General features: G+C 42.2%; 2 protein-coding genes and 1 non-coding gene across 16 annotated transcripts in view; 2 read left to right on the forward strand and 1 right to left on the reverse strand.

Moving 5' to 3' along the window:
* Positions 1-4134: 4134 nt before the first annotated feature.
* On the reverse strand, positions 4135-12562 carry pex2 (peroxisomal biogenesis factor 2). Its single transcript, XM_037079080.1, has 2 exons — positions 12454-12562; positions 4135-5790 (listed from the first exon to the last, which is right to left on the reverse strand). Exons 1-2 carry the CDS (start codon positions 12455-12457, stop codon positions 4829-4831), a joined length of 966 nt encoding a protein of 321 aa, XP_036934975.1. The 5' UTR covers positions 12458-12562; the 3' UTR covers positions 4135-4828.
* Positions 12563-12622: 60 nt separating this feature from the next.
* Positions 12623-25190, forward strand: part of LOC119008593 (trichohyalin-like) — a 100440-nt gene continuing 87872 nt past the window's right edge. For 3 of the 14 annotated variants that reach the window (XM_037079064.1, XM_037079067.1, XM_037079066.1), the window contains exons 1-2: positions 12659-13217; positions 17569-17718. In XM_037079064.1, the coding sequence (XP_036934959.1) occupies positions 12984-13217; positions 17569-17718 (384 nt within the window). In that variant the 5' untranslated portion in view covers positions 12659-12983. Of the gene's footprint in view, positions 13218-13621; positions 15248-17568; positions 17719-19100; positions 19160-20793; positions 21364-25190 lie in introns of those variants that run through there. The other 11 variants (XM_037079072.1, XM_037079077.1, XM_037079065.1 and 8 more) reach the window with 10 other exon arrangements.
* Positions 13264-13345, forward strand: trnal-uag. The gene has a single exon. It is a non-coding gene; the product is annotated as a tRNA-Leu (tRNA).

The following is a 25190-nucleotide window of genomic DNA, read 5'->3' on the forward strand; positions in this document are numbered from 1 at the left end:
CATAATGGTCCTGGAGGATTACATAGTAACTTCTTTTGTGGCTGTGGCTGTTGCTGCAGCACTCTGGCTCCATATTGGACTAATTTCAAAAATTGCTCACTTAGATGCATAAAACATGTGAAAATTTGGTCCAGATAACAACTGAAATTACCCTTTAATGCAACTTAAAATTGTCTGTTGGAATGATTTTGCTTTAAATGTAATTTCCCAGCTTGCACACCGCACATCAAATATCTTTCTCTAACAATCCTGCCCATGACTATATTGTACCAATAGGTGTATTAGTGCCGGAGCCAAGCGCATGCCTCCCTTTTTCATCTCTTTGAGGGGAAATAGGAGTAAGCACATTGCGTCCCGCACCACATTCCTGAACAAGCAGAGGTTCAATCACATTTGCAGAAGTTATCAAAACTTTAAAGAGCTCAGCTGGCGCCTTAAGCCACAGGAAATTCACTGGGACATCTGGAGGGATGTGTGCAGATTATTGCTCATTTAGTCTGTTCTAGACATCAGTAGGAAGAGGACTGAGATGGCTAAACACACGCACAGACTAAAGGATGCGCACACACACACAAATGGTCTTGGCTTTGGCAGATCTTACCCCGGGCGCACCACAACACACCTGTGTATAATCCCCCCGTGATGCCCTCTGGTCGTTTGTCCAATCCCCTCGCTGCTCCTGTCCTTGCTCAACCAATCGGAGGCCAGGTCAGGTAAAGTTTGCTCCCATCCCTTTAGCCCCGTGTTAGAGTAAGAGGATGTGAAATATAAAATAAGTTGAAAAAACACGCTGCTGGTGCGTGTTTGGTGTTTTGATCTGCTGCGGTTGAATACCTCACTCGTCCAGTCATTTCACATTGTTATTTTTAATGTTCTGTGAATTAGACTCCAGAAAAGCTGTGTTCCAGGATGTGTGAAGGCAAAAACAAGAAGAAGTGATGTTTTCATCAGACCTACATTTATAATGCATGCAATAAAAAAATCTGTTAGGATATTTCATTTTTAAGCTAATTAACAATATTGCAATATATCCATCGAATATTAGTGGAGGTGGATAAATAAATAGACACATTTGCCTGACAAGATTTATGATACTGTGTTTAAACAGGTCTCCCTTCTGCATTCGTGACTGTATGCATGCTGTCAGAGATATCTTTGGTTCTGATGTGGAGTAGGAGGATGCAGCCTACATTTAAACTTTTTAAAGTTATACAGGAGCATCACCTCTATCGACGTGCATCATAAGATGCAGCCCTTTTCTATCGTATTTTCTTGATCTCTGAATTTGTTCTTCCAAACTACACATATTGAGGTGAACATATAGATCCTATATAGATCTAGAATTATCCTGGGTCTCGAGAACAAAAAGGGAAAGGCCAAATTCTATATATTCCCAAACCGGCGCAGCTCCATCTTTCTCGGCGTGTGAAATGCAACCAGACAAAACCTCAACGTCCACGATAAAAGCTCAGGAAATTACTTCCTTATTTTAGGCGTGATTGATTGTTCCCCTGACCTGTTAGACTGAAGAGGTGGTTAAGAAGAGGAGGCAGACTAAGATAATTGGGCCCGGTGGTATCCAAAGCCCGGCAGGTGTTGAAAGAACTCTCATAACGCAGGTACCTGCAGCGGCTGCAGCCCTGAACTCAAGCACACCCAGGATTTGACTACCTTGGAGGAATTTTGGTGTTTTATGTTTGGCATGTCTTTTATTGAATAGATGAAATAAGAGAGACACTTGTAACTCCTATTGACATATTGGACATGCCACAAGAAAAAAAACAAAAAAAACTGAAACAAACATACAGGTGTCAAAAATCCTTGGAGGTGTCAACAAATAAATGTTGCATTTTTTGTTTTATCTTTTCTTGGCATGAAAATAATGTCATTCGCTCTTTGAAAGTGATGTCAGTTGTTGGAAATACCTCCCCATTACAAGAGGGATGTAATTCCCTTACCTGTTGAAAAGTCGGTAAAACGCTCGCACCGTGAGCGCACGGATCCGAGCCGGAATTGTGTTGAGGTGAGAAAGCGCGGGTGTTTTCACTCTGTCTCTTTTTCTAATTTCATTAGTGATGCACAGGGCTTTCCGAGTCCTTCTAGCCATTTCAAATGAAGAGGTAAAAGCCAGGCATAAGCTTAAATGATAACATTCTTTTCTCAGAGAAAAATATGCATGTACGAATCAGAGCTATTGTACTATCCTTATTATTATCTGCAAGCCAAGGGCTCTGTTCCAATTAAAGAATACCACAGATGGACCATTCAACAAGCATGCATACAAACGAACCTACAATAGGTACAGTAAAGTACCCAGTATTACAGAGCCCAGAGAGGAGCTTTTTACTTTAAAAACTATTTAATCAGGAAAATCAACGCCTAACATCAAAGAAATGGAGATGAGGGACAGGCGGATAAAGAGGCTCATCAAAGAAGGAGATCTAGTTAGGGATTCAACGCCCTAATTCCCTTTCTCTTAAAACCTTCGTCAGAGGGGGCACAGGGCCAATTTGCTCCCTAAATGGCTGCGTGTGAATGTGCAGATTGCTTTGCATAGCCGCTGGGAATCTGGGCTTCTTCCTCTTTTTCTTCTCCACGCGGAGCCTGCGAATTAGAAAAGATCCAAAGACAGATAGGCTTAACGGAGCCCCAGCTACCTTCCTTAAGTCCAGAGCCCTGTTCCAACTTCCAACTAATTCAATCCACGGCCTAACTCAATTAATAGACTTTAATGCACTGTTTCTTCTTTATCTTTTCTCTTTCCTGAGGATTGGGGACTTCACTTAAGAGTTGTAGAGTAATATCTGCAAAAAGGTTTGGATTGTAAGTCTGTCTGAATGCTAAGACAATGACACGTCCCGGCGGCATTACGGCTGATCATATATGCATCCCTAATCTTTAACATCTCCTTAATCTCGCTTGCTGGGACTTGCCGTACATTAATGTGATGTAGTGCATAAAATATTGACAAATGCTCTTCCGTGTCTCAGGCTTTACATGCTTTGCTATAGGATTCATTAGTCAAAATGTCCTTGATCTGAGAGAGGACCCCCCCCAGTGTGTCAAAACCAATCATCATCCAGGATTTTAACCCCCACTTCAAGGTGTACATTTTCTTTTAATCCAACGAGGGGCTATTTCAATACTTTTATATGAGCTTTAAACTATACAATTCATTAACTTTGGCCTTGCATTATCACCAAGGACATGTACTCACGCACATACACTCGGCAGACCTGCGGAAGTTCGAGGAGAAATAAAGATCACATTGGTCAGTTACATAAATAATTTAAGATCAGCCAGTACGCTGGCCCGCTATTCTTCAGGGCATTCATGCACCTCATGAGGACAAATATTTCATGCTTTATCCTCTCTGCTCACTAGAAACATTAACCTCATCTGAGTGCAAATGTGTGTACGTCTTTCTGAGCTGCCAGATCTGAGGCCGGCTCCGCGCAATAGGCTTTCTATCACGCCTGCAGTTCCGATTGATCGTCTCGGCAATCAGCAATTAAGCCCTAGTGATCAGAGCCGGAGAGGGGAGGAAGGGGGAGGGAAGGGAGAGGTGGGAGGTAGCCCCCACCACCACCACCACCCCCTCACCCTCACTCCTCTCTTGTCAGCCCAGGAAAGGCTTCACTCAGCTGGGGTGCGTTTGGCCCGGGGCTGGGCTCACTGGTGGAGGTTAACTCCAGCATAAATAAGCATCTTTGGACTCATTACAGGGATTAGAGAGTAATTCGCCTGCGAGGAAGGAGACGACTGCCAGGGTTTTGGTACAGTTTACTACAGTCTTATAGGGGCGAGGGCCCTAGAGATTACAGAGGGAGAGAGATGGAAAGGCAGCAAAAGAGAGAAAGGCCAAGGGAAAAGAGAGGCTGGCTGTCAAGTGTGTGTGTGTGAGTCAATCCAAGCCCCCGGCTGCCCCCTTGATCTTGAGCATGTTGGGGTGCTGTGAAAACGGATAATGGGAGTTAGAACGACCAGGCCTGTCTAGAGAGAAGTGTGCTGATTGTTATAACTTTCCCTCATCTCTCTCTCCTCCACTTAACTAAATAAACACCCAAGAGGTAGCACTCTATCAATTTTAATGATGTTGAAATACAATTTAGGCACAAAATACACAACAAATGCTAATTTGGCCATGATGAGAGGCATCAGAAATTCCTCCCATTATTTATTCAGCTGACTTTCTGCATTTTTCATCAGAACAAATATTCCCATTTCAACACACACACACACACACACACACACACACACACACACACACACACACACACACACACACACACACACACACACACACACACACACACACACACACACACGCGGGCATTCACATGTGCTAACACGCAGCCAATTTGGAGCATAAATCAACACGTTCACTCATCAAATATATGCTCTGTGTGGTTCTCCGTAGTCTGTCCAGTGCACCCAAGACAAATAGTTCTGTCCAAAGTCCAGCTGGAGAAACGGAGAGGGGGCAGGGGATTGTCAATATATGCACACATACATTACACACAGCAGGACGGTGTGTACAGAAAAGACACAGACATCATAAAGACTGAAGTCCAGTCAGAGACTCATACATGACTGCCATGTGACTCGTCCAGAAGCGAGGGCTGCTCCTAAAAGAGGCTCCCCTTTCTCTCTGTTTCATTATATTCCTGTCAGTCTAAGTGTCTTTCCTTAATGAAGTTTAATTATTAATCACATCTTATCAAAATGTGGTAAACTTTGAGACACATTTACATCATCACACAAATAATACAATAAGTCTCCGCAATTTCAAAACAAACTGGGCCATGACAGCTCCTTTACATCATCATCACCTGCCAATCATCTCTACCTCCATCTTGACCAGCTTGGGCTCTTCCGCCTCCACACCACATTTGGGACAGGTGAGGTAAGCGTCTGCAATGCTGTGGCTTTTGATGCAGTAGTAGCAGAAAACATGCTGGCAGCCCGCCGTATGAGGCATGGTCGGCCACTCTCCGCACAGTCCGCACTCTTTGAACACCCCTTGTCCTTCCGGTGCTCCGGCGGTTTTATCTCGGCCAAAAACAATCGAAGATACTCTTGCCTTCAGTTTCCGTGTATTGATCAGTGGTAACAGGAAGATGAGGAACTCGGCAAAGCCGTGCCAAAGCAACTCGCGGTTCATGTACTGGTAGGTTACGTCCCGGACCACGTTGGGCTTGCTGAAAACTGCCCGGGCTCCAATGATCCTTTCAGCCAGGACGGGATGGTGACCTTTTCTTAGGAACACAAGGAAGTTGATGAGACTAGTGAGCTGGGCAATACTAGAAACAAGGTTTAGGCATTTGCGGAGACCCTGTTGGAGTAAACCACCTTCAGACATGGGCCCTCCTGTGCTCAAACCGAGCAGCAGGCTGTGGGAGCGTTCCTGAAGCCAGCGTGGACCTGCGGTGAGCAGCAACAGACTCAACTTCTGCCTGCGTGAGAGAGGTCTGAAACGTGGAGACGAGGAGAGGGTGTTGTGGTAGCGCAGGCTCAGCAAGGACTGGCCCACTGTGGCATTGCTAGAGTACAGTGTGAACCTCCATAGGAGCAGCTGGAGCAGTGCCCTCAATTCAGGCTCCAGAGGGGTGAGCAGGCCCGGGCGGTAGTTCTGGAAGCACTGGGAGAACTGGGTCCAAAGCAGCTGCTCAAGTGCCGAATCCAGCTCGAGGGCATCCAGCTGGCTGATGCGCAATACAGGCGTCTGCGGGTCAGCATCACTTTCTGGACCTCCGGCTGTCCTTTTTTCATCGTGCTTGTTCTCCAAATCTGTTGGAAAAACAAACAACAACGTTGTACATGTTAATCGTGTTTTGAAGGTTTTTCTTGAGTGGATTCTATTGTTTACACATCGAAAAAGGCAATGAGATTGAGATCTTCATCAGCCAGGTCATGTTTTCATTTAGTCTGGGCCCCTATTCTTAGTCATGACCTGACTTTCTGCTAATGTGTCTTACTGGACGACAAAAAAGCATCCACATACTAAAATCTGTGTAAAATCTTTTGGATTTTAACAAGGATTTTGACCTTTTTCAAGGTATGAACAGCTAACAAGTGAATGCAGCAGTACAAAAGATTCAAAGAACATCACTTGATTGGCATTATGCTGCAGTCAAGGGCTTCTCGGATGGTCCCACTTCCAGAGTTCAGAAGTTGTTTTTCCGACCTCGCTGTGTTCATGTGTGTGAAGTTGGAATGTTGGGGAAGCACGGATGCCAAAAAGAAGTTGTTTTGCATTTAATCGCTTAGAACGTTTAACCACCACACTGACAGCCGTTTCCAGTATTTGAGTGACAAGAAAGAGCAAAAGGAAACAGATCATGTAAGCCATGTAATATATTGCACAAACAGGCAGGTTGCCATCAACCGAATGTTTACTTTCGTCCGCCGTGTTTCAGCTTTCCGGGTTGTTGCTCCGACCTGAGGGGGCGTTCACATGAATTTCCCAGTGGGAAATATGTTTTCCTTCCAATTATTCTGACACCACATGAATGCACTATCAATGCAGAGCACACACATGTGGCTAAACATCAAGGGTCCTGGTTAAGGTGGACTACAAATTAAAGACACAGTAGCGGTGGAGACAGCCAGGAAACACAAAGCACCTAAGTTACAAAAAACTCACAACAAGATGTGACATACAAAAATACAAGTAAATGCTACGTAAACATCAGACTATAACCATCATAAAGCATGGGGTATATAAAATTGGTTATAGCATATTCATAATCAAGAACTTTTCAAAATCAGCGGTCAAAAGTAATGCTATCCCTGATGATGGCTGAACTACAAAAAATATGATCCCAGTTGTTATAAAAATCCCTGAATATTTCCTAAAACTTCCATTGATCAAGTACATAAATGTCTCAGGACTTTCCGCTATCAAAAACCTTATTAACATATCAGCAACCCCATACTTGATTTATTAAAGTCGTGAACAAAATATACACAGTGGCACAACTATTAAAAGGACAGCGAGGTTGTATGGAGGAATGAGGCCCCGGAGGTGAGGCCCATCCTGTTAGGAAGGTTATTTTTTCTTTATACATAGGAGCGGAAATCACTTTTCACATGTAAAACCCGTCCTTAATGCAACCTTTGAGCCGCGCTATGCAGAGGAGCAGGGGGTCTTAGACTGCTCTCTCCAGTGTATAAACACACACAATCCAGCACACATTCATAGACGCATGCACACACGCACACACACACACACTCACTCACTCACACTCACAGAGGAGGCGAAGCCCAGGGGCTCTTGGTGCCTGCTCCCTCTGGAGATAGGGGTGTGTGTACAAATCACATCACTAGGGATTAGGCTAACGGCACAGTCTCTGGTACACCGTAAACATCTGCCAAATGTGGAACAATTTTCCTTCCCCTAGAGTCGACTCCATACGGGATCTTGCCATTGTGACGTCTGGGCTATTTTGCGCCGCATACGTTTTCCAAACTGCTCAGAGCACCCCCACCCCCCCCTCCCCAAGTTTTATCTGCCCTCTCCTCAAATGAAACGCTTAAGAAGTGGGAGACTAACTAACGCAAGGAGAGACAGAGCAAGAGGCCCACAGAGAGAGAGAGACAGAGAGGCCTTTTTTTGACAGTGGCTTTTGTGTCTCGCTGAACAGGATTTGTCACGAGGCTTTAAAAGAGATTTCAGCCTGGTAAATATGGCAGTTTTGACAGAAAGAGAGAGAGAGATGATGGTCACTTTAGACGTTTTCTCAAGGAGGTAAAAAAAAAAAAAAAAACTAATATGCAGCGGCAATGCTCGGGTTTACTGTGGCGCACAGGACCATCTGTGTATTCATGATGTTTCAATAGAGCCAGGATACACCGTCCAACTAAGTTAGAATTAGCAAATGAATGAAAAAAGAGTGAATTCACACCGAAGTAAGCAGGTGTGACAAATTCATTGAGCTGCATTTGAAATGCTGCCATGTTTAGTGACGAGAACCTCGCCTGTGATGGAAGTAGAGTTTGGATTAGAAAAAGAAATAGAGGTGGTGTGAATGTGTATGGTAACCAATAAACAGGCTCCATTTGTTTAGCTTAATCGGAAAGTTTTTCCCTTGATGGGAGAAAATGTGCAGATTATGTTTCTGCGGGGGTGTGTGTGTGTGTTTGTGTGTGTATGAGTGTGAATATGTATTTCTGTCAAATGGAGACTTGATCTATGCAGAGCTCTAATACAGAGTTAAATTAATCTATCAGTCCATAGCTCCACACACACACATACAGACACACACACATACACAGCCAGGTGGTGGAAATCCCCATCACAGCAGCAGCCCTCTCGGGAGAGCAAACCCGGCCGGGTCCAATATTCTTTTCAAAGCCTTTTATCGAGCAGTTTACAAGTTATGAATGAATATGTTTTATTTGGGGAAACACGGTATTGACAGCCACCTATCAATAGTAATGTGACTATTGTCAAGGGTCTGTCAATATTAATGTAATTATGATGTAGAGGGATCAGAGGGATGCCGGAGTCGGGGGCCAAGTAACATCTCCTGCCCACTGCCATATCAATAGCTGGGATTGCTATTGACAGCTTCCCTTCAGACTTGCAGCACTTGCCAAATATATAACAAGCAGACACTTCAGTCAATGCTGGGCTGCCTATAAAAATTAAGCATTTGAATTTACAGGGCTTTTGCCGCGGACAGCTAGAAATCCATGTTCCTTATGTAATAGTCAAAAGTCACAGTCAATGCCAGTGTTTACAGAGTACTGGTGCGGTGTGTGTGCATTAGAGGACAGACCTGACAGCATTTGCACAACCACACACACACACGCACACACCTGATGAGATATATTGACTTGATGATTCTCTCGTGGGTCAGCCAACCAAGCGACCCGGAGACAAAGTGCCCTCTCTCAGAGAGTCGGCGGCTGACAAACGACAGAGTCAGACGGTGGGTTAAATCAACAGAAAATCACCTGAAAAGTCTGGGGTTCTGCTTTTCTATTGCAGCTGTATAAAATAAAGAAACATCTTCCTGGGAATATTAAAGGGCATTTTGATTCAGGTCAGATGAGGGTTTTTTTTGTTCCCTCACCTTGTTCCCTTAGCTTGTGCATCTTGTTCAGACAAAGATAGTGCACTGACTCAAGGCTGACTGCCATAGCTTACAGACAACAACAACAACAATATCCAATCTAACCGGGAACACACTGCAACATAGCTTCAAGGCAAAAGGGGCCATGACCAGTGTGAGGAAGGGAGAGGCGAGGCAACAAAAGCATACAGAGCATCAGACTGAAGCCTCGCAGCTGCACCGGGTCCTAGACAACAGGGCTGTAATGACAGCTACCCGACAGAAAGACGGATAGACAAAGAGACAGACAAAAAAAGACAGACGCGTCAGACAACACGTCATAAAAACCCCAAATGGGGAGCTCTGAGCTACTGTCTACTGATACAGTGAAGGGGAAAAAAAACTGGGGGCAAAGATAGCTAACGAAAAAAAAACGAGGGGAGGGGGAAACAGATAAGCACAAACCTCTCCCTAGGAGCTGACCTTGAGACTGACGGTCACAATGAAGGAGGAGGGAACATTCCTGGAGCGTACACGACTCAGTCCTACTGAGGTGTGGGCATCCGGGGAATAGCCTATAGACAGAGGAAGGCTGCACTTTTCTACTTGACCTTGGCGTTGGTGTCTTGGGAGGGGATGAGGGCTGTTTAGGGAAGGGGGACTAAAGACTGGGGGATGCTGGGAAGGTGGAATATCTCTGGGGGACTGCGTTTTTCTGCAGCGGACAAGTGCTCTGAAGCCGCACACGAGGCTTCATTCCATGCCAGTTGGAAAGCGTGCATCCAAAAGTCTCGATTTAGCTCCTGGCGTGGCGTAAGCGCTCAAATTCCTGGGCACTTAGCTATGGTTGCTGGCATAATATATTTGCTGAAATAATGCATAAACGTTCACTTGGCTCTCTATGATGCTTGTAGCGAGAAATAGGCTATGCATTGGCAAAGCACGCTGGATTACAACTTTACATTTTTTTTTCTTCCGCTCATGTAAATTAATTTGTGTAAAAGCTCTGGTGAATAAAACCTATTTCTCTGAGCACTCCCGTCTCGCTCGCCCCACCACCCCCCTCTCCCGCTCCTTCACTTTATTGCCCTTCTTTCGCCAGGAACGAGTGCGGGCCTATTAGCCATGGCCTGCTAATGTCCTCACTATGAAAACGGATGAGAATGTCGGATTTAGAACTTTTAAGAGAGTGATGTCATACAGCAGACCACAGGCATTACGGGGACGCTAAGATTATCCAGGCGGTAACCAGACTAATTGTTATGAGTCTGTTTCATGAAAAATGAATGTGTGCAAATGCACAGAGGGGTCTTCAGGCTGTGTGTGTGTGTGTGTGTGTCACACACTAATGCTTTATCAAGGCTCTCCTCTTTCTCTAATCACCCAAGACTCCTCCGAGCCATGGGGTGAGGGCCAAGTTAATGTCTGAACACAAAAAAAAAACAAAAAAAAACACATCCGTTAGAACAGCCCGACACACAAAAAATGTGCTCTGCTTAATCTGGTTTGCTCTGAAGGTAAATTATTTAAGAGAATTAATTGATTTCATGAGTACAGAGATTCAGTATGCTAAGGCGGTATGAGTAATAAGTACAGGGGTTTGCAAAAAAACAACTTAAAAAGTGATGAAACATTTAGAGGGCAGGGAGGCACAATGAATGCGGAGGAAAAAGCGGAACAGCTAATAAAAGGGAGAAGAGAAGTTGTGTCTTTCTTAGGGAGTCAATGAGAGATCAGTGGAGCCTCACCTCATGCAAACAGAACACGTTATGCTGAGGAATATTTGATCAGCACATTTCTTAGCTTCCCTTTGTGCATGAAAAACAGGAGTGAGATAAAAGATAAAACATTTTGTCTGTTTATCCATGCAACAATTGAAATGCCTGTGGGAGTGGAAACAAATTAAGTGAGAATGTGAAGGCCACTGCAGGATGAGAGAGTTCACTACAACAGCCCACTGTAACGATGCTACTGTTAGGATTCATCTTCATTGTGCATCTGTGAATCAATTTGGAGAATTGGATTGTTGCTGCTGCAAGATGGACCCCTAATGACATGTTAAACTTTCATCTCAATATTGAAATGTAATGCCTTGATTTCCCACAAAATTAAAGGAAAAAGTGGCTTCTGGCAATGTATAGGCTTTTAATTTAGCACACTGGATATTTAGAGAATATCTTACACAGCTTTCTGTAATAACAGCTAGATTTTTGGCTGGGAATTTCAATCAATCTATTTAAAGCTGACAACTATGGGTTCTAAAATGCCTAATAATTGCTGGTTAAAGCTTCTAAAATCAAAACGGTTCAAATTAAAAATCTCTAACACAGAAAAAAAGAATTGTTAGTTCTGGTATTTTTCCTTCATATGTGCCATGATTTAAGTGCAATACCATGCCTTTTTGTTCCGTTAAATGACCAAAACGATAAAGCTAATCCATCTAGGGGTGGAAATCTTTCTAAATATGAGCCCAGATAACCCCGCTGCCTTTATCACTCACCTTCATCTGGAAACTGTGCGACCCCCCGACCCCAGAGTGAGATCACAACCCAATTTAACTGCAGTGACTCCCTTAAAAACACACTCATTACACTAAGTGTTTAGCTCCAGAGGCCCCCGCGCCTATACTTCAATCTCATGCAATCAGTCGCTCCGCATTCACCTCATAATGACATTGTCTCTTAATTTTTTTTTAGCCCATGCCCATCAGTCTTTAACAACAACAAAACCCAAATCTGCTCCATTTTGATAATAAGGCAAGAGCATTATGTGATAATCACATCGGGGATTAGGGTTTTTTTTTTTTTTTTTGGCAGAGTGTGCGAGAGCAATGCAGTCAAAGCCACTGGAAAGGAGAGATATAACCAAGACACAGATAAGAGTAGAGGAGTGATGATTGGGATGAGAGAAATGAAGTGAGTAGTCTCTTGAAAATCAATAAGATCAACTTTGCCTTGAATCTCAATGCGGAAGGGTTTGATCTCTGGCACTGATTATTTAGGGGAATAATGGAATTATGTGCGGAGCAGTAGAACATACTTTTCAGGGTACACACTCTCACAAGGTTACCATCAAAAGTTGCACGTGGTAAATATACCTGGAGGTGACTTGTGATGAATATTAATCCACAACAGTTAGTCATCTGAACCGTCTGCTCTATACACATCGATTTTTATTTTAGGCCAAATGCCAACATGCAGAAGACAAGGAGAGAAATGTTGTTTTGTAGACAACACCGACACTAAATAGCTACAAGAAGGCGATAACAGTGCTCTTTACACGGTTAAAATGACACCACGAGTCGCATTTAGGCTTCGTGTGAAAATATTAGCGTGTGAGAGCATAGACCGCACGGTCGAATCTTCGCTAAACAACACAACGGCGACATATTTACCCATTTCTTTTCAAGGGAAAGGTGAACTCAGTAGCCCATTCCTCCCTGCTACGACGAAAACAATGTACATTTCCGGGTTGCGAAAAGGGGACCCCGCCCCTTAAAGAAAACTCACCAATGGTGTGCGTGTACGTCAAGATTGCGACGCCGATTGTCAAAATTAGCCAATCGGATCGCGCAGCGCCAACGCAGCGGCAAACTGTAGGGGGAAGCGTCGGTCTGTCTGGAAAAAACTTCTTTCACAGGATGATTCACGGTCGTCCGTTGTAGTAACGGCACATAGCGACCAAGTTGTTGGTGAAGCCACGGTAATACACTCAAAATCACACAAACAATGTCTAACATTCACCCAAAATGCCACGCATTTACTTTTTTAGGGTCGCTCTGCAGCTGTCTGACAGTATGAACAATGATTTAACCAGAGTGACACGCTGTGATTATGAGTTAGCCACTTAGCTTCCTCCAGCCTACAGTTTGTTTAAAAAGCAGTGCGGGTGTTTTATTTTACAAGCGCTCAAACGTCCTCAGCCATGAGCCAGCAGACACCGACAACAGAGTCAGGAGAGAGCTCGAAGCTGCCTGGTGAGGGAAGTGACACTCTGGACTTTGTCTCAAGAGAAACCCAGCTGAAAGTTACTGTCCGCCACCCTGGGACTGAAACGAACAACATTAAAGAGCTCATAAACGAGGTCAAGGGACTTCACGAGCAGAGGTTGAGATGCCTGGAGCTCGACGCTAATATGACCCAGGAGGAGCTGTTGCAGGTGAGTTACGCTTTGCTGAGGTGTTATCTGAATGGGGTAGTACAACGGTAGCGTGGCCGAGCGGTCTAAGGCGCTGGATTTAGGCTCCAGTCTCTCTGGAGGCGTGGGTTCGAATCCCACCGCTGCCATTATGGCCATTTAAGAGAGTGAATTATTAGTACATTACATCTGCTATGGAGTGCTGGAATTGGAGGCCGTTTTGTCAATGTCAATCAATCCCAAACACGTTTCTCCAGATATGCTCACATTGGAGGCCTGGTAATCTTTCACCCACTTCTAGTCAGATTACTTTCCTTATGTCTGCGTTCACAAAGGTCAAGAAAAAGTTGTGTGTAGGGCTGCAATTATTAATTGTTTTCACTGTTGACTAAGCCATGGTTTATTTTCTCAATTAAAAGCTTAGTTCTTTGGTCTATAAAATGTCAGAAAGTTGTATTTTATTTCCCTGATCCATTGATTACGTGTTTGGTCTTTCCAATTGTTGGAAAATGGTGAAAAATGCCGAAAAGCATTTCCCAGATCCCAAGATGACGTCCTCAAATGTCCTGCTATGTCCACAGCTGGAAGATATTCAAATTACTGTCATAGAGGAGTAAAGAAACCAGAAAATGTTCACATTAAAGAGGCTGCGATCAGATGATTTTGTCATGTTTTCTTAAGGACATTACTCAGACCAATCAATCATTCATCAAAATAATTCGTGATTAATTTAGCAGTTGACGACTAATCGATTAGTTGTTGCAGCTCTAATAAGTGAATCAAATCTGATCAGACATTGACCCCCCAGTAATACTTAGTATGTCACCTAGTGATAGTTTGTTGTCGTGACTAAATTGATGTTGCAATCGAACAGTTCGTCATTTAACAGGCCACACTCTGTATCCCCTCCATAGGCAGGCACCCAAGGGTCTGGACCCTGGATTGTATTCATGGGTCCACACACTAGCTTGAATTATGTTTTTAAAAAAACAAGCATTATTGAGAAACCCAAAGTCTCTACAAGATTTGCAGTTTTCTGCCAACATCCATTGTCATTAGGTTATCATCCATCTGATACAAATCATAGAGCATCCTGTCCACCGTGTCTCGGGCATCAGAAGATGACCTCCATCCTGTCAGACAAATGACAGGAGGAAGCGCAGGGGTGCTTTCATAAAGCCGCAGCACTTGTAACAGGTGGCAAATTGCATTATGTTTCCATCTGAGCGGCAGAGATCAGGAACACAGATCCACACTCATATTTAAAAAAGAGAGGTTTCTAATCATCAGGATTGTCATGTGACATCATTTAGCTACAGAATGTAGCCTGTGTGAGCTGGGCTGTGCATCAAAGCAAGTGTAACAAGGTTTCGGAGATGGGTTTCGGTCAGCCGGCCCCAGTCGCGGGCCTCCTTAACAAGGTTATGTGTTTAGAACCCAGGAGCTCCCAAGTCCTAAAGGTTGATGTGAACAGTTAATCACAAACCTTGTCCATTGAAAATACAGCGCCCATTCATCCATAAACCCATTGTAGGTTCATGATGTTTCCTGACATGTTGAAACACTTGTACAAACTCCCAGTTAAAGAATTCAAATCAAGCATACACAAAGGATGTTTTTCTTCTGTTCTAAAGCTGGAAAAACAGGAAACCAACATGCTACTGAGTTTAGAATTAATGGATGCATTTTCAGTTCCACAGCTTAAAAAAACACAATGTCAACCTCAAGATGTTATCTAAGATACTGTCACATCCACCATCTTTGTAAAGTTACTCTCCCTGAAGCGATACATCAGTGTTATATTATGCGTCAGGGGACAGTATAAACCGCTTGTTGACTTTTTTGGCTTTAGGGGACAGACGTTTATGAACAGAGATGTACAGATGCTTCTTAAGGCAACAGAATTCTGAATTTCAGTGGCACTCCCTTTGATCACAGCTGTGATCACTGTATATGTAGGCTATCTGGCTATCTGTACCACCCTGGAAAGGAACAAGTGTATGAGTGGTGCTGAGATAAAAGGCTGACCTGAAAGACACCACTAAGGAAATGTGAGGATTTTATTCACACTGATTTAGACACATTTCTGAACAGAATTTGAGAGAAATATGCCTTGTGTATACATAGAGAAAGCCCTAGATCTTTTACTTCTACTCATGAAGAAGGGAGCAAAAGCAAAAGTGTTGTGTTTATATTTTTGTTCGGCGTACTAAGTCAGTTGTAGAGCATGTTTTGGTGACCTATTTTCTTTGTAAACAGTAAAATGTGAACTTAGCAATGCATTTCTTCTAGACACAAAACAGCAACAGGGAATAACATGTTTCTTAGCCCTAACCCTTGACCGACTGACTGCTCATAAAGTATTCCTTTCTAATAATGCAGTTCAGAGGTCATCTACTGTGAATCCTAGGTGGGCTGCTGTATGAAAGCCAAGAGTATCTGACCTCTTTGTCTGGCAGGGTGGATTTTAGAGGTTTTGGGAAGTAAAACAATGTTTTGAATTTCGAAACCAATCCAATACCCCTCGTGAAAGTGTGGCTTTGTGATGAAAGTACGACAATTATTTAGACAGGAAATTCAGTCCTACTAGTCCTACAAAGCCCATGGTTATAATGCACGTGTTAGCAAGCTTAATGTAAGCATAGTGATGGCACATGTACACAGATAACCACAATAAGCAATGAAGGCATCATCAGCTTTGACAATATTATTTTAGGATATTACATATCTCAGTTTCCCTTATACACAAGGTGTTGCTGCTCTCCTTCTGTGGATCCCACTCCAGATGTTAAAAATGTATGGCCTGCTTGTTGCGGTGGAACCAGAGTCTGTGGCCACCAGCCATGGATTTCACCATCACCACATTTCCAGCTAGTTGTCTTCAGATGTGTGTGAATGTCTGTTGGCTCCCACCCTGTGTATCTAGCTATTAAATCAGATAGTGGGACTCAGTGGGACCACCCTAAAGACACAAGGGTTAAATAAAACTAAATAAAACATACGTTTTCAGATTCTGTTATCCTGGCTGTCTGGGGAGCTCTCATGTTTCCCTTGTGAGATCATCATTCAAGGCGCAGAGCTAGTCCCTGTTTTTGTGATTATTCAGTTGTGTGTCAAAGTGACATCTGACATCACTTTGACGTTTGATGGTTTTTCAGGGGAAATTATGCATCTTGCCTCTGTAATCTGTCAATTTAAAAGAAAACACTGATTTGCCAAGAGGGAGTACTACATTTATAGGTCAGCGAAGATGACACGCTGTCTTTGCAACTCCGTCCCTTAGGAGCTGCGTTCATATTGCAACTAATTTGAAAATAGTGATTTATGTTCATTGGCCCCCACTGTTGGGCCCCAATGTAGGAGGCAGTGTGATGTTCTTGCAGCACAGTGAAAAGTTGCTGAGAGGAAATTAGGGCTGCAACTTCTGATTATTTTAATGATCAATTATTATATTTAAAAAAAAAAGAATTTGTCAATTAAATGATATAAGATATATTATTATGTATACAATTTCAAAAATATTGGAAAAATGGTCATCCCTACTATCTGTGTACCTTCACATGCTGTAATCCAAGATATTGTTTTGTTTTATGCTTGTCAGTGATTGTTCTCTTGCTTCAACCATGTGTTTTCCTAAGCATTATCATAAATATAATGTACATCTCAGAATCCATGAATATAGGAGAAAAAACAGTGACAGTGTGTCATCACAAATGTGGCAATACGTAGTGTTCAAATGCTCAAAAAGTTAATTATGTTTACCCCAGAGGATATTGAGCTAATAAAAAAAATAAAGAATTGTATATCATTGCAATTCATTTTCAGAACTTCTGAATTTTGTTTTGTTCCTTGGCCAAATGTTTATTATAAGTTTATTATTAACCTGTGTTTTACCTTTTGCATTCATTATACAGAAGACACTACATGAAATGAATGAAAATCAAATGTATGAATAATACAGAATAAGAGTGTTTCCCCAGGAGAACCCACCTGGGTTTGTTTATTCCCCAGCCAAACATTGTCAGATAAAATGTGATTGTTATTTATTCTAAACATTTTTCTCACCTCCATTTAAACCTCCTGTGATCCTAACTATAACCACAAAATCTCTTTATCTTTGCTCTCCTGTTAGTCTTTTTGATCCCCCACCTTTCCCAATGACCAGAATTCTTAGTTCTTTTCAGCTAGAAAATGATTGATGATTTTTTTCATGCACAAATTACATGTTTACCACTCTCTATAGTTTTAAACAGAATTCTGAATGTTAGTTTGCCGTTTTTGACTCAATAAAGTAGAGCTTGGTTTACTGTTGCTTTGTTAAAACACAGCAAATGAACCAGCGTTTGATCCCGATGTGCTGTTATTCTTGCAGAAGAAAGTGAATTTCCTGCGGTCTTATGTGGATGACCTCGCAGACCAGAACCAGGTGCTTGTTCAGACCATCGAGGATCTGCAAAAGGAAGCTGACAACAAGGTTTCCGATTGGGGAATGAAGCTACCAACATCTGATTGCAGCTTGCAAGTAAGATTTTACAAATGTTTTAAAGCATTTTGGCTTGATGAAGTAGTTGGCCTGGCTAAAGTATCATTGTTTCGTTTCCATTAGTCATCTATGTCTTTAGGAGAACTCTACTCTACAGTCTCTATGACAAAAAGTCTTATGCAGACATTTAAATACCACTTTGACACAGGCAAAATAAAACACTAGCACCTATTTACTTCTGTTTTTTGATGCTGTGACATGCGTTGAAGTCAAGAATGTTGGCTTGTAAATTGTTTTATGATCCATCACCAGCACGTGGAAATTGCTCAGTCATTGTTGAGTAGCTACTCTAACATTGTGCCTGGTTACCATGCTGCTACTACTGTTTTATAGTTTCCAGCATGTTCCTGAAGTCAAACGTGACAGAACCCTAACCCAGAACAGAATCAAAAGGCAAACTTGTCTCCTGGAAATGGGAGAAAAGTGAATTACCCTTTTTTGTGTGACCCATATTAAAAATACCTGCAAATACAGGCTAATTTTGCACAGTATAACCACAGCGGCAAGGAGATGTCATTGTACAGGCAGAGAACATAAACTGGAAAACTTCTTCAAGGGCTGATGAAGCGCAAGTTTGTAAATTTAGTTCTTAATAAAAGAAGTTTTGAAGCATGGGATCTTCAACCTGAAGATGGCCATGACTCCCATTGTGTTTGCACACACAATGAATTGTGGTTATAAACCCCAAAACAAATACATTTGCTTCCTTTCTTATTACCCATTTAACAAGGGACATTACTTGGTTTTCTGCAATAAATCGAGCAGCACATGTCAATAGAATAAAATGTGTGCTCACGAACACCATCCACACGCAAATATCAAGCAGGCACAAACACAGTAGAATTAATTTAAAAGAGAGAAAACAAGAGAGAGAATAACAGCTCATGGCTTTCTCTTCTATTCTGTGCTACCATCGTCTCCGAGATCCTTTGTTTGTGTACACTACTCGAGGCCAAGGCCTCTTCGACTACAGAATCCAGTCAGCGAAGATCACACTGAATGCGGTTCACAGTTAAGTCCATGAGAAGCCCTCATTGTTTAGAAAGAATAATATCATCATGTAGAATAATGGGTATATAGAAAAGCAATTATGATGAGAATGAAGTCGTTTTAAGCATAATGGTACATTTTCTACGTTGAGACTTGGTGTTAAGGATGCAGTGAACTCTGAAGGATTAGCAGCATGCATAGAGTCAAACAGAGAAAGGCCCACTGTTATCATCATTTTAGTTTGTGGCCCCGACCACTGACTGGAGGAAATCAGAAATTGTTTTTAATTCCTAGCAGACTGGAGGTGGAGAGCTCTCTGCAACAATAATGCAAGTTTGATGTGTTTTTTCCCCCCTTTTTTTTATTTCAAGATTGCATCAGCGCAAGACAAGACTATAAAGACATCGCCACTTGATGTGGTGACCTTAAGGTATTGTTCCATTTCAGTTATGGCTAGGCCTCCATCAGTATTCGCACTTCTGAGTGGGTTTTACACACAGAAAAGTAATTACAGCCTATTATATGTCAGAGTACTTATCTGCTATTATGGAGAAGGCCAGAGGGTTAGCTTTGTGTGTGCTCCTCTGTGGTCACAAAGGTCAATTTAATACAATGTTTTGCATTTCTCTACATTCAAAGCTGTCCATTTTAACCTCCTTCAATTTAAAACTTCATTTCCTTCAATGGCACTGCTTTAGCAACACAAAATACCAGCATCTATGCACTTGGTACTCCACAAGGGTTTCTCATATGCCTTTACTGAATGGACTGTACAGTTCATGTTTCTTGCAAATTGTAGCACAATACATGGACTTAGGTCACAGATGTGCCATCAAGAAATTTAAGGCGCAATTTATGTAATTTTCTCTTGTAGATTAAAAAATTACAGCCAAAGCGGAAAAGGTGACCATAAAAATTGAGAAGCTAATTCAATGACATTCTGACACCTCCTTCAGTTCATGCAGTTGCCCCGTTGTAATTCTTGTTTGTGACTGCAACAGCTTCCTTAAGCAGCCAAAGGGACACAGCGCAAGGGAACATAATAGTTTGGTGTCCTGCTATCGACCCGTTTTCTGAGCTTTTGAATCTCCATTTTCACCCGTCTTAAATGCTGCTCTCGCTGTCTGTTTATGTTACTTTGTATGTTTTCAGGGTCTAGATTGGTAAACAAATACAAACAAATGGACTGCCTCACTCAACAGTCTATTAGGATAGTCAGGGGACAACAGTGTGTTTCTGCTCTGATGTCCATAATGTGAAATCCAATCAAATGAAGAGCATTTAGAGCTACTTATGGACCGTTCCACCATGTAAACGATGCAATGAGCTCTGTAATAGGAGCTTGGCTAACGTCTGATTGAATCGTAGTGTATAGTCTTGTTGATGCACAATAGGGCTGAACTGTAATGGACACTAAACAGAGTTTGTTTTGTGGTCATAATATCATGAAATCCAAGGCTTGTTTTCTCTATTCTAGACTGCTGCAATTAGCCTGTTGTCCATTTATTATCCATGGCTAGACGGATATAGCATCATCTTGTTTCCCACATGCAATACAAAACTGAACAAAACATCAAATTGAGAATAACACTGAACATGTTTGAAGCTGTTTTTGTATGTAACATGTAGCAGTAGGTGTGTCTTTTAACAGTGTTCACTGACACAGGTTATCATGAATATTGAATTATATGGATGTATAGTTAGTTGTCCTTGAGACAGCTGGACTCAGAGAATCTGTTTTAGTGTCAGGATGTACACTTCCAGTTCCTGCGGTGCTCTCGCCAGTATCAATTTCTACAGTTAACTAGCTTTCCAGCTAAGTAGTTAAAAATAATGGAAAATGCTGAACTTTCGTTGTGTCATTCGGTTACAATAAAAAGCATTATTTTGAGTGCCAAGGAGTTTTTGGGAAACTTTCTCATAGTCATTTCCTTCACTCTTCTGTGTTATTCTCTCTTTGGACAGTCATTTTGGCAGCTTAGGGATTAATAATCATATAATGCAATAAAACTGGAACTTTACTGATCTCTGTAGAAATGTTTTTTTCCACTTGTGCTATTCCAGGCAGGTCAAAGGCAGAAGGGCAGCTACAGAGCAGCTTTTGCAGCTGGCAGGGATTCAGTGTCTTGCTTGAAGACACTTTTGCTGGCCAGATGGTTGCAAACTTTGGGTTGAAAGGACAGTTGGAGGATGAAGAAAGTGGAAGCTCGGCCTCAATTTCAGACATGGTTCGTCGAACACTTTTGTATAGAGCATTCTGTCAGGAGTCTCTCCAAGAGTTCTCAACAATTATAGAAAGAATTTGATGTAAAAAATCCATGTTCCCTGTTATAAACTCTTGTATTTGTCAAAATCTTACAAAAAGGTCACAAATCCAAATTTCTTTAATCCATAATTAGATATCTGGAACCCCCCTCCCTCAATAACAATCAGCTTTATTCTTTGAAAAGGGAAATGAACACATAAATAGATTTCATGGATTTTATATAATTTTATATGTTTTCCACGTTGTCAGACAGTCAGTTGGCTCTCATAATTTAGTTTCTCTCAATTACTTCTTCAAGACCTGAATCAACAGAGGACAGCCCTGGAGCGAAGAGTGTGTGATCTGTTCTCTGAGATGATAGATCTAAGGTCAGACTCTGTTATACAATTCATCCAGCATACTGGACATATGCACAGCAAGTTTTTTTTAAAATTTCTACTCCGTTATTTAGTGATTCTTTGTGTCTCTATTCAAGTATGATGTTTTTTTGTCCTGCAGTACACGTTTGCAATTTTGCACTGTTTTCTTTGTGTGTTTGCATTGTTTATATGTGTGCTTGTGTGTGTGTGTGTGTGTGTGTGTGTGTGTGTGTGTGTCGTTGTCTGTTGGGCAGATTTTTTAATTCCCAGAGTTTAGCCCCTGGCCTGCAGGGCAGTATGGGGGACTGTGAAGGCCTGAGGGGGATCAGTGTAGATCAGAACAGATCAGTAGGGATCATTTGGGATCACTGGTCTTCTCTTTGATCCACTCATCCTGCCATTTCACCATTCCCAAGCAATGCTCAAATTATTACCATACAGAGCGTAGTCCAAACACCCACATGTTAGTAAACACATTTTTGAGACTCCATGTCTGCACTAGAGATGTGTGGTATTCTGATGTGCTGCGGCTTCAGTTGGAAGCATACCATTTGCTATGCTTATTAGCTCGCTTTGTTTATGAAATAGAGGGTTAACAAAGGAGACCCAATTTCTTTTGTCTTATTTGTATCGGAGAAGAAACAAATAGGTTATAACAAGTGTCGGCTACAAATTTGCTAACTGAGTGCTGGGAACATCTCCAGCTGTGATGAGAGCTTCCAATTTTTTTGTGTGTGATTTATAAAGTGACTATTTATGACATTCCCCATAAACGACAGTACAGGGGCTATTAAAAACTGAAGGCTCGGGAACCAAAAGACAAAATTGGTCTCATGACTTAATCCATGCTAATGAGAACATCATTTTTCCTGTCATGTGGAGCACCCTCCATAGCAGCACTCCTAAGACCCATTTAGCTTCACCGAGTTCAAAACAGTACATAAAAGAAAAACTCTGCTCAGCTGTTGGATGAAAACGTCTTGTTCTCCAAAAGAGGAACTTTTATGGAATTAAAACAGACCTCTTCTCAGAATGACCTCACCTTTTAAATTCATACAGTTTCTGAACCACACATACTGTGATCTGTGGGATTAAAGGGGCAAAATGTAGGATATGTCCAGAATTTTAGTTTCTCTCTTTCACCGAGCCAAGCTTGATTGTCTTGTTTACTCATTGTAAAACACACTTGATTCAAACGAAATAAAACTCACCAAAACAGTGGTGGTCAGTCTTCTCCAAAATTGACAACTCTGGTTTAGTTAAAACAAGTTCCCAAATTCCAAAAGTGAAATGTGAAACTATTCGGGGTCTACAAGCTGTTTGCGCGAGCTGCCAATGCCCGACTCTCTCTCTCAATACTGATAATAGCCTCTATTGTGATATTATGGTTGGAAAATGTTGTGAAATAAAAGTTTGTATATCACCCAAGCCTGCTGTAAATCACCTCTGTACTGTATCATCTGTCTTCAAACTGGCATCCGCAGGTCTCAGAGGCGGTGCCCAATCGGTTGTACTGCCGTATTCGCCTGAAGTGTTCTCAGGCCACAGTGACTTCCCCAGTGATCTGCGGTCACGCTAACTGAGCAAACTTGCTAAAAGCTGCTAGTCTCTACAGCCAAAGATAGTCGACTACAGCAAAGATTATAGAGAGCAGCAGTTTGCACTTGCCGTCCCTATAAGTTTGGTGGCTATATCTTAAGAGTAACACTGTTGAGATAAGCTCTAATGCTTTTCCACGTCACATCTATCTTTCAAGGAACTCTGTTAAGGTTGATCCTAAAAGCATTATTCGTGCACTGTATTCGCTATAACTGATTAGAAACAGCATTAGACTGGCTAGCCTTTATAGCATTTATGCTTTTGCAGCGGTTGCTCCAAACCCGGCTGACCCCGTGTAGTAGTGAGTGCTAAGCTCAAGTCGATGAGAGAAGGTGGAAACTCAATTCAGGTCTGCAATAAAAACAGTCTGTGAACTGTGTGACCTTTATCCCCCCCCCCATCTCTTTCACACACACGCGCACACACACACGCACACACATTTTTGTGTGTAGAAGCTGCTTGTAGGGAAAGCGGGAGAGTGAGAAGGACAGAGCAGCGGAGGTCAGGGGGTTGCGATGGTTGACTATGCTAATGCTGTTGTTAATGACTTTGCTGTGAGTGATAATTGATCGTCTTCATTACCATATTAACTTCACTGCCCCCATCCTCCATGCAGTAATGGATGCCCCCGTTTGATCCTTCAAATAATGAACTAATTAGCTTAATTAAAATCAATAGAGGTGCCAATACTAGGGTTAGACATTTCAGGGATGCCGTCTCTATCTGCAGGGGAAGGAATTTTCAGGGAGAGAGGGAGGGAGAGGAGGATGGATGGCAGGAGATAAGGGGAGCAACACATAAACAACAGGAAGGGTGGAAAAAGGCGAGGTGCGAGGGGAAGAAAAGCTAGAAAATGAGACAGCAGACAAGGAAGCAGTTATTTATAAAGAGGGACCAAGATGGACACAAATGGGGTGAGATTGGTATGCAGAAATGGAAAAAGGGGAAGCAAGTGGGAGGATGGCAGTTGCATGTTTAAAGATAGTAAAAACTAAGAGGAAAAATGTAAAAATGAGTGGACAAGAGCAAAGAAAAGAAAGCACAAGAGAAAGAGACAGAAAATGTCAGGGGGAAGGAGGGAGCCAAAGAGAGGGGACGCTAACTGAGAGAGAGAGAGGGCGAAAGAGGTTCCTAATGCTGATTTATGAGTGCTTGACGGTCGTTAGCTGGAATAAATGGCTTGTAGGAGTGGCTGCAGCATTACTCCCTGTACAGGATACTAAGTGCATTGTAAGGTCAGCCATAAGGCCAAACTTACATATGTAGTGCTCTGCCCTTGTAAACCTTTGTTAATATATCAGCCACAGGATGGGACCGTAACTAGTTCATCTGATACACCGGGAGGACTGTGGCTTTCCAACCTGTATGGTAGATGTTTTATTTACGTTTCATTTAACAAAAAGTTTGGTGGACAGAACATTCATACTTGAGGAACACAAACATTAAAAGCACCTACTGTGCTTGGTCTGAATGTGATACAACATAGTTTCAAATCAGTGCGTTTTTTTTGCATCCTTGAAGTTGTTTAGATGGTTGTTTGGCTATTCATAGTCAGTGTAGTGTGATAAAGTGTGATATAACTGACCGTGATCTGGACCAGTGGATCTAACTGAAACTAGTATGCGGGGTTAGGGTTAGGGTTAGGGTTAGGGTTTGACACAATTTTGATTAAAGATGTGATCTGGTGTGTGTGTGTATGAGCGTGTCATCGCATCCTAAAATAAACCTAGGAGTGATCGGGATAATTCCGCTGCTTCCGCTGAAATTTGTGGTGAATAAAAAAGTGTTGAGTTCATTCAAATTCGACACAACATAAAACTCAACAAAACCACTCGATTTATCTTTCCGCTGTCCGGTTCTGATTGGACCTGCTAGATGTGTACCAAAATAAAAGCACTGTATTTGCCCAGAGTCATTTGCAGAGTGAGACAGGTTCTTAAAACATGCTGTGCAAATGTTGTGCATAATCTATAAAGGAGGCACATATGTGCAATCATGAGTTTGAAACCTCCTCACTATAAGTACGATTTGTATACAGTATATATACTCTCCCAATCATTTTGCAGTGAACTGGCATGGTAGGACACAGCTGCTGCCAGTAGAATCTGAAACATGGTGACTTTTGACCACTTGATTCCCTTTATAATCAAGAATTGCATCACTGTTGTGAATACGACTCGTACTCTGTACTATTCTCTGCAGAACTCACAGATAGGACAAATGTATTTTCCGAAGAT

The sequence above is a fragment of the Acanthopagrus latus genome, chromosome 19, assembly GCF_904848185.1.
Source record: "Acanthopagrus latus isolate v.2019 chromosome 19, fAcaLat1.1, whole genome shotgun sequence".
In the NCBI taxonomy this organism is placed as follows: domain Eukaryota; kingdom Metazoa; phylum Chordata; class Actinopteri; order Spariformes; family Sparidae; genus Acanthopagrus; species Acanthopagrus latus.